Consider the following 14,426-nt stretch of genomic DNA (forward strand, 5'->3'; position numbering starts at 1 on the left):
AGAAACTATAAGCTTCCCTCCAACTCATTAAAACACATACGGAGTTGTGAGGTCATTAAATATCATTAAGAAAAATAGAATCATTACGAAATGTAATTTTAATTTAATTTCCCAAGTGAAATGTAGATAATAAAGGGGAGGTTAATAAAAGGTGTGAAAATGCAGCCAGAGGAAAAAGGTGCTCTGTTCTATAAAATTTAATTAACTCTTTCAGGATTCAATTGAATTGCAAAGTTATGTGATATTTTATTTTTTTATTTTTTTTGCCCAACTCCTTTCTCTCACCTTAACTTTTTGGGCAATAAGCTGAGCTATATACTACCCCATGTTCCAGACGATCTCATGACCGCAGAAGAGACTCCTGTTGAAAGTTGGTGCCAGCTTTATTTTTTAAGAATAAGCACCTAGTCCTCATGACTGACAATGTGATACTATGCATATTCGTCCAGAAATAAGTGACACTGTATTAACCATTGCTTTAATGGAAGTGAGCACTGGATTTCAGCCAGAAAAAATAATTTTAATGTGTGTGACAATTTTGTTTAAGGACCAGGAATTAAAAGTCCCATGTGGTCATCTCTTTTTGTCCTAGGCTTTGGACAGTGACAGCAGGGGGTTGCAAAGAGGAGGCCCACATGCGAAAACCACAAGACCTAAACCTTGGGGGTTCAAGGAAAATTCAGTTGTACACATTTGTTTCTATCCTCTCATTGCCTCAAAGTCCAAATCAAAACTGTTTATTTTTGCTGTTACAGCAACAGGAGACAATAGGAGAGCCTCAACATCATAATTAGCAAAGCAAACAGTTTAAAACAATCAACCAGTAAGACTTGAACATAACAGTACCTTCAGAATTATGATGTTGTCATTTCATAGTCTTAGCGCTAATATGATTTGCCATGCACACAAATATTACAACATATTATTGTCTAATAGATGCAGGGCTCAAATTATGAGGAGAAGAGCAAAGTAGGGGCACTTAATAACATCCCCAAGTCCCACTCTGACTCCCTGCCCCTGCTATTTTAGCCAAATCCAAGGTCTTCTGAAATCCATCGTCAAAAAGGAACCATCCCCACCATGGCTCAGCCCAACCCTCAGTATTCTGAGGAATGAAAAGATCAGTTAATTATAACAATGCAAAGGAAATGTGTATATAAACAATATTTCCAGTTCAATTTTGGACTAGCAAACACTGCCGTAATTATGAATTCTGAAGTAAAATGCATTGCTTGCACAGCCAGTATCAATAATTTCCCTCTTGAAAGGTGCACTTTCTGATACTCTGCCATTGCTACTGAAAAAGGAGTTGCTTCATTCATAATACACTTTTTGGTGACTTCCATCAGGAAATTTCACATTTGGGCATACGAGCTTCATTAACAGGAATAAGAAAAATTCTGTTTTGGAGACCTCTGAATTGCATCAACTATATTTCAGCATTTGTGGAAAATTACAGAGATTAATTCTAAATCCTCTTCAGCCCGGGACATCAATTTTCAGCTGTCTCATGAAGATGCCACTGAAATTATGCACATTAAATGTACATTATGTAGGCACTATCATGGTATAAAGCATAGCTATTGTTATTAATCTAAGAGCCGTGGAATCAAGCCCCACATTGGGCAAAAGAGTCCTGCACTGGGTTGGACTAGATGATCTCCGGAGTCCCTTCCAACTCTACAATTCTGTGATTTATATCCTACCTTCTAGAGAGGAGCTCATGGTTCCCCTTTCCCATTTAGCCTCACAACAACTTTGTGAGTAGGTTAGGACAAAAAACAGTAACTGGCTCAAATTCACAAAGCGAGAGCATCATGGCCGAGAAGGGATTTGAACCTGATGTTGTTGTTGTTGTTTAGTCGTTTAGTCGTGTCCGACTCTTTGTGACCCCATGGACCAGAACACGCCAGGCACTCCTGTCTTCCACTGCCTCCCACAGTTTGGTCAGACTCATGTTTGTAGCTTCGAGAACACTGTCCAACCATCTCATCCTCTGTCGTCCCCTTCTCCTTGTGCCCTCCATCTTCCCCAGCATCAGGGTCTTTTCCAGGGAGTCTTCTCTTCCCATGAGATGGCCAAAGTATCGGAGTTTCAGCAACAGGATCTGTCCTTCCAGTGAGCACTCAGGGCTGATTTCCTTCAGAATTGATTGGTTTGATCTTCTTGCAGTCCATGGGACTCTCAAGAGTCTCCTCCAGCACCATCATTCAAAAGCATCAATTCTTCAGCGATCAGCCTTCTTTATGGTCCAGCTCTCACTTCCATACATCACTACTGGGAAAACCATAGCTTTAACTATAAGGACCTTTGTTGGCAAGGTGATGTCTCTGCTTTTTAAGATGCTGTCTAGGTTTGTCATTGCTTTTCGCAAAAACTGGGGAGTATCAGGTTTTTGAACCTGATACTCCCCAGTTTTTGTTTGAAACACAAACCACCAAACCACACAGAAGGCGTAACTGTCCCACCAGGTATGAAACCTTCTTTGAAAATGGCAGTGATGGTTATGGAGACTCAAGTTGGTATCCTATTCTTCTGTGGTCCTCCATGAAGCTCATTCTCATATCACTTCTACGGCAAATCCTGCATTACTGTGGGCTGGACTAGTTGACGTTTTGAGGTATCTTCCAACTCTGTAATTCTAAGTTAAGTTCTCATTTTGTATGTTCTTGACTTAAGAATGCAGAAAATAAAGGAGCTGCTTGCTGGACCCAACTGAAAACTGTTTTTAATTTTTATTCCAAATGCCCATCCTATCCTCAAGGAACTCTGCTTGCTTTTTTTTAAAAAAGAGCCCAGTAAAAGCTATCAAATCTCTCCTTTCTGGATGTAACTTCAGTGGGTAGTTTTAGCAGAACAGCTCTAAGATCATTTCCCCTGCAGCAGCTATAAAACGTTTATAGTCTTCAAAAAGCTACACTAAGAACCTGCTGTTGGAATTCTTCCTCATTAATTAAGCTAAACAAGCCCCTGAAAAGCCTTTGGTAAGAGACACTATATTGCATTAATTAATCATTTAATTTTCTTCTGAAAAAATATTTCTTCCATTCCCACAGGCAATCCCAGTTCTTCAAAGGCTATGACTGCAGTTCACGGGGGCAGCTACAAAACAAGATGTAGGGTTGCACACAGGGGCAGCTGAAGCCTATTTATTAGAATCATATATCCTAGCAAAATCACTTTTGCCTATATACTGTATATAAAAAAATAAAACGCACCCCAATTTGGGTCCATGTTGAAGAATGCAGCTTTGAAAGATGGGGAAGCAAATGCTTTATTTACTTTAGATTTCCATTCTATTGCAATGGCTTGGTGTGAATTATGAACAGAACTGCCAGATGATTAAAGAAATCTGAACTGATTAATGAAATGTGTTTAGTTTATCAATCAGTTAATTAGTTGATTAAGATTGCAGCTCATGCACACTTTCCTGAGATAAGGGCCCACTGAATATACCGGGAAGTATTTTTCATGTAAATATAGAACTGAACTGTGGTCTCCTATCATTTACCTTTAATATTAACAGGTTGGTTTCAAAAGGAAGCTTTCATTTTTGAATGATATGTGCATGTGTCACAGCAAACATCACCTTAGGAGAGAGAGGCATCCACTCCTATCCTTGCAAAGAAGAGAATGCCTCTTCCAGCAACAGCCCAATACGTTTTGCTGCCTGAAGCAGAACTAATACAGAATGTGGCAGCTCATACGCTCACACAATTTTGCTTGTTCAACCTACCAAACAACCAAACAACCAGAAGGCAGGACTTATGCTGATTATGAATCTGTGAATGAATGCATGGAAGGAGTCTGTAAAATGTATGAAGAGCGTCTGAACAGAATGAGTGTCGATTTCATGCTATTTATTCAGCTCACAGTAGTGAGGAATGGAAGTTCCCCCAGAATGTCTGCTTTCTATACATTATTTACACAATGGGCCCCACGTGATTGGCTAATTCCGGGATTCACCTGTAGGCCAATCAGGTTGCGGATCCACTTCCACCTGGAGCTGGATTGGGTGGCTCCTGTGGACCAATCAGACTGCTGCATTCTGGACCCTATTGTTGAATCCTATTGTTCTAGGACCAATCAAACTGCTGCCTTTTGGGTCCTATTCAACTCAGTATATAACACAATCCATTAGCCAGTTATTTGATTTCATTGATGACTTGGCTGACCTCAGTCACCTTATTTATCGTGCTTACACTCACACATACCAGCCATACAATAAAGATTGGATAAAGGAGAAGACCTATGTCCTTCTCCGCAGACAAGCTCAGCAAGCAAGCAAATAGACACAGTGGTTAAGGGGGTTTTGACAACAGGTGTGTACAGCATTCTGTAGTGAAAGTTTGGTATTGTAGTCCTCCTGTTCATTCTTGTTAGCCTGTACCTGAGACAAAATCTGTTAGAATTCCAAGGGACTTTCTCAGTTTAACACTCAAAGAAGAAAGGATATGCCTTCCGCAGGTCTTTTAGTTTAATTGTCTTTGTTTAGAGAGTTCTACTTTTGTTCCTCACTCCCAGGATCGTTCAATTCTGCTTTACCAAAGTCGCTGTATGTGCCCCTCTTTGGGGTTTCCCCCAATGTTATTTCTTGGAGACAGTCAGGGTGAAGAATAAAATAAATACTCTTTAGATAATAATAAAAAATGCTGACTGGGGCAGAATAACATCATCCTATTATGCTCTTGGGAGAAAAGCAATGACAAACCTAGACAGCATCTTAAAAAGTATAGACATCACCTTGCCAACAAAGGTCCATATAGTAAAAGCTATGGTTTTCCCAGTAGTGATATATGGAAGTGAAAGCTGGACCATAAAGAAGGCTGATCGCCGAAGAATTGATGCTTTTGAATTCTGGTGCTGGAGGAGACTCTTGAGAGTCCCTTGGACTGCAAGAAGATCAAACCGATCCATTCTATAGGAAATCAGCCCTGAGTGTTCACTGGAAGGACAGATCCTGAAGCTGAGGCTCCAAGACTTTGGCCACCTCATGAGAAGAGAAGACTCCCTGGAAAAGACCCTGATGCTGGGAAAGATGGAGAGCACAAGGAGAAGGGGACGACAGAGGATGAGATGGTTGGATAGTGTTCTCGAAGTTACCAGCACGCGGGAGGCAGTGGAAGACAGAAGTGCCTGATGTGCTTTGCTCCATGGGGTCACGAAGAGTCGGACATGACTAAACGACTAAACAACAACAACATTATGCTACTGTTGAAAAAACTGCACCAGCTGCCGATTAGCTACTGGGCTAGGTTCATGGTGATATTATTGGTGTACAGAGCCCTAAATAGCTTGGGACTAGGATACCTGAAGGATCCTCTCTCGCCCTACATACCGAACCAATCACTATTCTCTGCAGTAGAGGGAACCAGCAGATGCCATCATATCAGGAGGCCCTTCTGCAAGGTGTCAGTATCAGGCCTTTAGTGTGGTGCCACCTACACTCTGGAACTCCCTCCCATTAGGTATCCAACAAGCTAATTCATAGGAAATGATTCATTAATGAATGAATATTTGCAATTGGAATCAATTCATTGTTTCAAATCAACTTACAAAACAGATTTCCCCCACACACACAAAGCACTGGAAAATTTTCTGCTGCTGACCTCAATCAGCTCAACTAATACCCCAATCAGTTCAAACTAATTTTTTATTTATTTGTTTTGTTAATCTGCTGTTGCTTGTTGTTTGTTATTGCTGTTATTTTATTTCAAAAAATGTTGTTGTTAACTGACTTGTGACGCTGACGAGAAGGGGGGGTTAAAGTTTTGAAATGTTTTATTAAAAAATCTGAAGATCATAAATGGAAAGCCTTTTGATTTGCACTCTTTTTTGTTCTTAGACAACAAAATTCCCTTGGGAGTACAACACTGCTAGAAAACTGAACAGCATTTAATCTCTCACTCTTGTCCACTGCTTCGAAGTCATCAAGTGGCTCCCCCATTATTTCCTAACACTTGAACATAAAGGTCAAGTCCTTCTGAGGCAGTCAGTTTTAATTTTGCATTCCTATTTATTTTGAAGCAAGTTGTGTTGATTCCAAACACACTCCCTTTCAAGCGCTTAGGGTTGCTTCCATTTCAAGAATTGGCCAGGTCACTAGCAGCAAACTTTCAAATTATAATGAGAATTATCATAAGAATATAATGATAGGATCACCGTCAAGAGACTTTTCCAATATCAATATTTGACTACAGGTTTGCCAAAATATAAATGCTTTGAAAATCAGGAGCAGGGCAAGCAATCAGTAATTGGCAAAGGCTTATAATAAATCAAAATAAGAACATGTCTCTCTTGTACAAAGCAATAATCCAATCTATTTTTTTCAAGTGAAGACTAGGAGCCCAAAGGCCAGGCAGTTTATTCAAATAAAGGAACTGGATTATTACCTCATAAAACAGCACAGCACACTGATGATTACCTTTCTGCTACAAGCCTTGTCAAAATAATATCACCCGTAAATGCTAAAAACATAACCAGCAGCAGAGAATAAGACAGTGCTGATTCAGGGAAGAGGGAAGGAGACACAGGGGGGGGTGTGTTTTTTTGTCACTTTCCAGGTAAAATGAAAACTAAGCCCGTCACTTTTGTGGAAATAAGTTCCATTAAATCTAATGAGACTTCCTTCCAGGCAAACATTATTTGGAGGGAACACTTAGCATCAGGCTCAAGAACCAGCTACAGACTTGTAGATCTCCTCTTTGGAGGAAAATTCCTATTGCAGAAAATAAGTCGCTGAATAGCACATTTCCATGGGTTCTTCCACTGAAGAAGAGAAAGAATCTTCGGACTCGCATCGTCCATCCTCAAATCTTGTGACCACCTAATCTCTGGCACCCTTGAATGTGAGAGATGCCTCTTGCCCCAAAGCCCTCAGCATCCTGCCTCAACACAATCTCAAGGTAACAACAGGCTTAACAGTATAGCCAATATGTGTACAAGGCAAAAGCAATGCTGCTTTAAATGTAGGCAGACCCCTCAAATGGAAGCTGGCCTGGGCAGCATTGTATGTAGAACTTCTGTGCACAGCTACTAAGAGCACTGATGGGCTCTGCCTTTAGAGCTCCAGTGCTCTGTCCAAGGTGCTGAAATATTGCTTGAATTTCCAGCTTTCCTAAATCAACCATCTACTTGATGTCTACTTAAGATACCTCATCAGCGTGAAACACCTGTGCTCAGAGATGTGCACAGATTGCCAATCTGCTACTGGGCCAAGTTCAAGGTGTTACTATTAGCATATAAAGTCCTTAACAACTTGGTTCCAGTTTAGCTACAAACTCTGCTTACTCCACAAGTGCCCGCTCAACCACTTCGATATGCAGAACTGGCACTATTACAGGGACCACATAACACCCGTTCTGCATTTGTAAGAGCTTGATTGTTTAGTGTGGTGCCACCGACGCATCGGAACTCCCTGCCTATTGAGAAGAAGCAGGCGACTTCACTGTACTCTTCGACGCCTGCTAAAAGAACTCTTGTTTAAAAAAACATACACAGATGCTTAGAAAGTTGAGGTATTTTTAATCTGTTTTAGTATTTTAACTTTTGTATGTTTTAAAGTACTGTTGTAAACATTGTAAAAAAAAATGTCTTAAAGTGGTTTACAAAGAGATAAAACAATTGTTTTATCTCTTTGTAAACCACTTTAAGGCATTTTTTTTCAGTCAAGCGGTATGTAAATTTTATTAAGTAAATTAAGCAAAATAAATCAACTCCCTTCATTCTTCGCCATTACCCACACTGGCTGGGGCTGATGGGAGTTGAAGTCCAACAGTATCTGGAGTACCACAAGTTAGCTACCCTTGAACTAGACAGAAGGTGCTCCCCACAAGCCAAGTACACAGTGGTTCCTCTGTGGAATGTGTTTACTATAATGTTTGATATACAAAGGGCTCTTTCTGTTCTTCTGTATTCCTTGATATTTCCCACAAAGCTGACCTTTATAAGGGCCGTCTGGCGGTTCCGTCATTGCAAGATGGGAAGTTATAGGGGACCAGGAACTCAGTAGTCATGCCCAGCCTGTGGAATGCCCTCTCATTAGATGTCAAGGAGATAAACCATTTTCTGACTTTTAGGAGACACCTGAAGGCAGCCCTGTTTGGGGCTTTTTTAAAAATATGATGTTTTAATTTGTTGGAAACCGCTCAGCGTGGCTTGGGTACCCCAGTTAGATGGGTGGAATAATAACAACAACAATAATAACAATAAGAATAATAAGAATAATACCACCTTGCTTTGCAAACCCAGTCATCTTACTCACTCTTCATTCGCTATACACAGGACATTCAATGACAGTTCAAACTCAAGTTTATCATATCACCTGGTTCCCAAACATATACATAATTGTGCCCACTTGGGTGTATTTATTTCTGGGGTGGGGGAAACCTACTTTATTCCTTCATCAAAAGTTTCATTTCAGAATGAGGAACCAGACATATCGCTCTAACTGCTGAACTGCTCTAATGGGTAGGAAGTTCTTCCTAAAGGTTTTACCTACACTCCCAATTTTGAAGAAATGCTTTTCATCCTGTCCTGGATGGGGAAGGTGTGCAACTGATCCCCCTCTTTCTTCCTCTCTTATTGTAGTTGCTGTGAATTGCCAACAAATCACAGCACAGCAACAACAACTGAGGTCCTATACTTAACTTTTCATGGTGTTTGATTGTCTTTGGATATTGTTTTATGCTTTGTTGTTTGATGATGTTAACCATGTTGTGCTTCCACTTGGAAGCAAAGCAAGATACAAATAAGCACTGAAACAAACAAATGTTTAGGGAGTCTGGTTAAGACAGGCATAGGCAAACTCAGCCCTCCAGAAGTTTTGGGATTACAACTCCCATGATCCCTAGCTAACAGGACCAGTGGTCAGGGATGATGGGAATTGTAGTCCCAAAACTTGTAGAGGGCTGAGTTTGCCTATCCCTGGGCTAAGACATGCCTGCCATCTTGAAAGCAGAGCAACTGGAGAACTGAGGAAACAGCCTTAACCAGGGTTTCACATCCCGGTATTCTTACAGACAACCATTATTGCTTAGTTTATTCAAGACTAGATTGCTCAGATTTAATTGCCATATTTTTCGCCCAAAAGACGCACCAGACCACAAGACGCACCTAGTTTTTGGAGGAGGAAAACAAGAAAAAAAAATATTCTGAATCTCAGAAGCCAGAACAGCAAGAGGGATCGCTGCGCAGTGAAAGCAGCAATCCCTCTTTCTGTTCTGGCTTCTGGGATAGCTGCGCAGCCTGCATTCGCTCCATAAGACGCACACACCTTTCCCCTTACTTTTTAGGAGGGAAAAAGTGAGTCTTATAGAGCAAAAAATACGATAACTGTGGTAAAGGAAACAAACTGTAGCTAAACATTTTGTCTGCCTAAGGCCTAATACATTATTAACACGTTGCTGGTAATGGCATTTTCTAAAAAAAATTCTAACACATGTCGTACATGCTGCAGCAAAAAGTGCAGTCCCCAGGAACTACTCCTATGCATACCCCATCAAATCAATGGAGATTGAGCCAGAGCATTGTAATATTTTAATACTCCATTGTGAATCCTAACAATTTCAATGAAAGTTGTGCAGGAGCTACTGTGACTGGATTGCATTCAAATTAACACCTCTAAAGAAATACAGCATTTCAGAATAAATTGGCAGTTTGTATATTTGAATACTCCCCTATATTACATGTTCTGTATAGGACAACGACAATAAAGATTATCATATCGTATCTGAATCTATTTTAAAGAACATTTCAAAATTCAGTTATTTTTCCAGCTGGCTTACTGCACTTTTAGAGAGAATTTCATTCCAAAAGCCTGGAGTTTTGGGTCCATAACACACAAACAATGCACTCTTGTGGCATCTCAGTTTGGGGATTCAGAATAATTCCTTGGCAATCATTTGGCTAAAAAGTTTTTTAAAAAAACTTTTGAAAAAGGTAAGCAGAATACTAATGCATCTTGCATGAATACGTCAAAGTATATTTAAAGCAGGTTACTTGGTATATCCTCCTTTAAAATTCTGCATACTTTCCCATATATTTGTTTAGGAATTGCAACCAAAAATTAGAATAGGTTTTCAAGACCAAAGGGCACAATCCACCAAAGTAATCCTGCTTAACTGTGTAACCCTACACATCTGCTGTGTTCCCCTGAGTTCAATAGTTTATTCCTATATAACTGGGCATACCATTGCAGAATCCTAAGCACACCTAGTAGGGAGTAAATCCCATTGGATACAGTGGCTCTAACTTTCATGGAATCATGCACCGGATTGGACATTCAATCCCATTCAATCCAATGGAAGAATTCAAGGTGTTTAAATATCTCTCTTTCAAATCAAAGCAGTTTTAAAGTGCTTACCTTTGGCTGAATACTGCTCATCTTATGTTATGTTATGAAGAATTACACAAAAGATAAACACAGAAAAAGTACATTAATAATAATGGTAACTTCAACCCTATAAAATGCAATCAAGTCTACATGAATATTAGCATGAATGTTACAAAATAAAATAAGCTACATGCAGACCTTTCATTTCCAAAAAATTAAATGAGATCTTACAAAGGCAGTTCTAAATATCTTTCCAAGCGAGCCATTACAACAAACACTGCAATAAGACACAAAAAGAAGTTCAGTGACAGCATTTGCTTTACTGTAATGACTCTGGACTCTGTTCAGCTAGGCAGGAACTTTGTTATTAAAAATATATCAACTTCTATATACACTAAAAACTCCAACTATTTTTGGCTCTTTAAAATCCCAGTCCTAAACTTGTTATTCATAAAGTTCTTTGAATTTCAAGGGAATTAATTTCCTCATAAGTGTGCTTGGCATCACAAATGTAACAATTTTCTATGTACATTCAGGATCTACATAAAGATTTTTAAACACAGTCACGGGCTTGTTTTGTAAAAAAAAAATATATGATGGAACTTGTTATGCTAACAGCTGGTGGCACAAGTGAACAATCTCATATTTTAAAAAAAGTTCATCAACTATTTGTGCTAAGTGAAAAGGACCCACACTAGACTGTCATAACTCTCTAAACCAGTAATGAAGGAAAGAAATGGAGTAATTCAAGGCCTAGTTGACAAGATACTTATGCATTTGTTGGTTCAAAATTAGGAATAAACTATTCCTCTCCTGTGTCATAAAGTTAAAGACTGCTTTAAGAGAAAATTACTCTACCTAACTGCATAACTAAAATCACACTGAAACTGATCTTCATTCATTGTTAAACTACTTAACCCAACAAATTCAAACTCAAGCAAATAAATTGTGGGGCTTTTCTACCAGTTATCTCAATCAACAGAACAGAACCTACTTAACCCAAAACTTTCCTTATCCTGAGTAATCAGCCCATATTCCATTTCCTGCCACCATCAAACAATTTTACAGAATCCATTACAATTTGCTCCTGAAGTATTCAATTTGCTAATTTCACAAGCGACTTTTGAAAGTTATACTGTATGCCCAAAACTGTTTCCAGGCACTAAAACAAATTGCCATCTTTCTAGCTGCATGTCTTCAAGCAAAGACTGGTGCCTTCAAACTGAACATTGTGGGTTTTCCCTGTTGTCACCAATTGAAGGGAAACGTGCTAGGTAAAGGAGGAATTGTTGAAAACAAATGCTGCTGTTTTAAGAAAATACAAAACACTATTTTACATCAATATTTAAACTATATCATTTCACAGCGGATATAGGAACATATATCAGAGGGAATCCCTTTTAAAAGTTATCATTTGCAATGTATTATAAAGGTGAAAGAAAGAAAAGCTTATACCCTCAAACCAGTTTTCTTGAATAAAAACAACTGTTCAGCTTGATCCCAAAAGCTTAAAGTCAATGAGAACTTTTATTCTGCAAATGTATACCATTATTTTAAAACTTAGAATCTTCCCCCCGCCCCCGCCCCCTCATCCCCATCTTCCAACCTTACTATACATTCAAAATTCAAATACCGTATTATCCTATATGTATAAAGATAAAACACTGTGGTGGCTTCTTTAAGAAAGGCTGCTATTTCCCAAACCAGTGATGGACGAATTTTAATATACCGCCGCTTTAAAACAAAACAAAACAAAAAAACCCAAGCGACTTTTAATAATCTTCTAAGTTTGGACACCGAAAACTTCTGAGTTTTTTTCTGTATCCCAAGATGGTTTTCTTTCCTGAAGCTCAAGCCGAGAAAGCAGACAAAAGAAGCCGATTTGATTGAACAGTGCCAAGTCTTGCCTTTTTTCCCCTTTCTTCAGCTTGCTTGCTTGCTTGCTTGCTTGCAGCATGGCAACCTTCCCAAGCAGTCTTGGCAGAGCTCCAGCCTGTGCCAGGCTGTTGGAAGTCCTTGTTTCCAATAGATGCCCTTTGCAAGTCAATTAATATACATATATATATATATATATATATACACATATATATACACACACACACACACACAGACACACACACACACACATATATATATATATATATACACACATATAAGCGTGTGTGTGAGTATAGATGTATATGTATATGCATACATATACATATATGTATATATTCTTAGCCAAAATTCTTATTCTTAGCCAAACCAAATCCTGGCACCAGCATCGCTTCATCCTGCCAAATCGCCTTACAGCCTTCATGGTTTAGTACACTGTGCACAATGGTAACAAAAACATTTTACTCAGTAGTCCTGGAGAACTGGATGCAATGCGCACCATTCAGCGATAAGAAATGTGTTCTCTATAAACGTCTGCAGGCAATACATAAAGATGGCAAGCTTCTTTCGAAGGAGGTTCTACCCATAACATTAAGAAGCATGGAATACTGCATTAATATCAGGCTGACTGGTCATAATGGGGAAAGCTCCACTATGGAAACAGACCTAAATCATGGATAAAACTGAAATTATAATCATTTTGTTCTCAGAGAAAATACAAGGAATGTTAATTTCCCCTCCCCTCCTTGTGTCTCATCTTGTCAGATATCTTGTCAGGTGGAACCACAGGCAATGGGTGGTCAGACCGTAAGATACAGTAAAGGTAAAAGGTAAAGGGACTCCTGACCATTAGGTCCAGTTGTGACCGACTCTGGGGTTATGGCGCTCATCTCACTTTATTGGCTGAGGGAGCCAGCGTACAGCTTCCGGGTCATGTGACCAGCATGACTAAGCTGCTTCTGGCGAACCAGAGCAGCGCACGGAAACGCCATTTACCTTCCTGCCGGAGCGGTACCTATTTATCTACTTGAACTTTGACGTGCTTTCGAACTGCTAGGTTGGCAGGAGCTGGGACCGAGCAACGGGAACTCACCCCATCGCGGGGATTCGAACCACCGACCTTCTGATCGGCAAGTCCTAGGCTCTGTGGTTTAACCCACAGTGCTACCCGCGTCCCTTCCGTAAGATACAACAAGGCATTGAATTGGGACCAGTTCATAAAAAGTGCTTCCCTCTCCTACAAATGCCTGGTGACACTGTGCTGGCATTGAAAAGGAACTCTTAAAGGGATCTTGCTGTCCATTTGCAAACATTTCTTCTTCTTCTTTTACAATAAAAAGCAGTAGCAGGCACACCTAATTATTATCCTCACCAAACTACAGTTAAAACCGATGTTACAGTTAAAACACACTCCTACAGAAGGCAGTAATGGCCACTAACTTGGGTAGCTTTAAAAGAGGATTTGACAAATTCATGGAGGAGAGGGCTATCAATGCCCACTAGCCATCATGGCTATGCTCTGCTTCCATAGTTGGAGGCCATAATGCTTCTGAATGCCAGTTGATGGAAATTGCAGAAGGGGAGAGTTGCTCTTGTGCTCAAATCCTGCTTGAAGGTTTCCCACAGGCATCTGTTTGGCCACTGTCATGTCGTGTCACTGCCCTTACAGAAGCCGTGCTGGCTGTGCTTCAGCGAAGCTTGTCCTTCTGTATTATTTTATCTTCAGCAATACCTCCCACCAGTTTTCCTGGAACAGACATTAAGTTAACCAGTCCATAATTTCCTGGATGCACCCCCACCAGCCAATTCCAACAGTTATTTTAACGTATGTTATTATACTGTGTTTGAATTATGGTGCCGGAATTATTATACTGTGCTTGAATTCTGGTGCTGGAGGAGACTCTTGAGAGTTCCATGGACTGCAAGAAGATCAAACCTCTCCATTCTGAAGGAAATCAGCCCTGAGTGCTCACTGGAAGGACAGATCGTGAAGCTGAGACTCCAAGACTTTGGCCACCTCATGAGAAGAGAAGACTCCCTGGAAAAGACCCTGATGTTGGGAAAGATGGAGGGCACAAGGAGAAGGGGACGACAGAGGACGAGATGGTTGGATAGTGTTCTCGAAGCTACCAGCATGAGTTTGACCAAACTGCGGGAGGCAGCGGAAGACAGGAGTGCCTGGCGTGCTTTGGTCCATGGGGTCACGAAGAGTCGGACA

At 40.1% G+C, this 14,426-nt stretch overlaps 1 protein-coding gene across 4 annotated transcripts in view; it reads right to left on the reverse strand.

The window, feature by feature from the left end:
* The window catches only part of MSRA (methionine sulfoxide reductase A), a 210,307-nt gene that overhangs the window by 188,084 nt on the left and 7,797 nt on the right, over positions 1 to 14,426 (reverse strand). The window contains exon 2 of one of the 4 annotated variants that reach the window (XM_083733805.1): positions 10,364 to 10,384. The exons of 2 other annotated variants lie outside the window; for them this stretch is intronic. In XM_083733805.1, the coding sequence (XP_083589931.1) occupies positions 10,364 to 10,384 (21 nt within the window). Of the gene's footprint in view, positions 1 to 10,363; positions 10,385 to 11,966; positions 12,170 to 14,426 lie in introns of those variants that run through there. One more of the 4 variants, XM_083733808.1, reaches the window with a different exon arrangement.

This window comes from Podarcis gaigeae (genome assembly GCF_964106915.1).
Source record: "Podarcis gaigeae genome assembly, chromosome: 3".
Lineage (NCBI taxonomy): Eukaryota > Metazoa > Chordata > Lepidosauria > Squamata > Lacertidae > Podarcis > Podarcis gaigeae.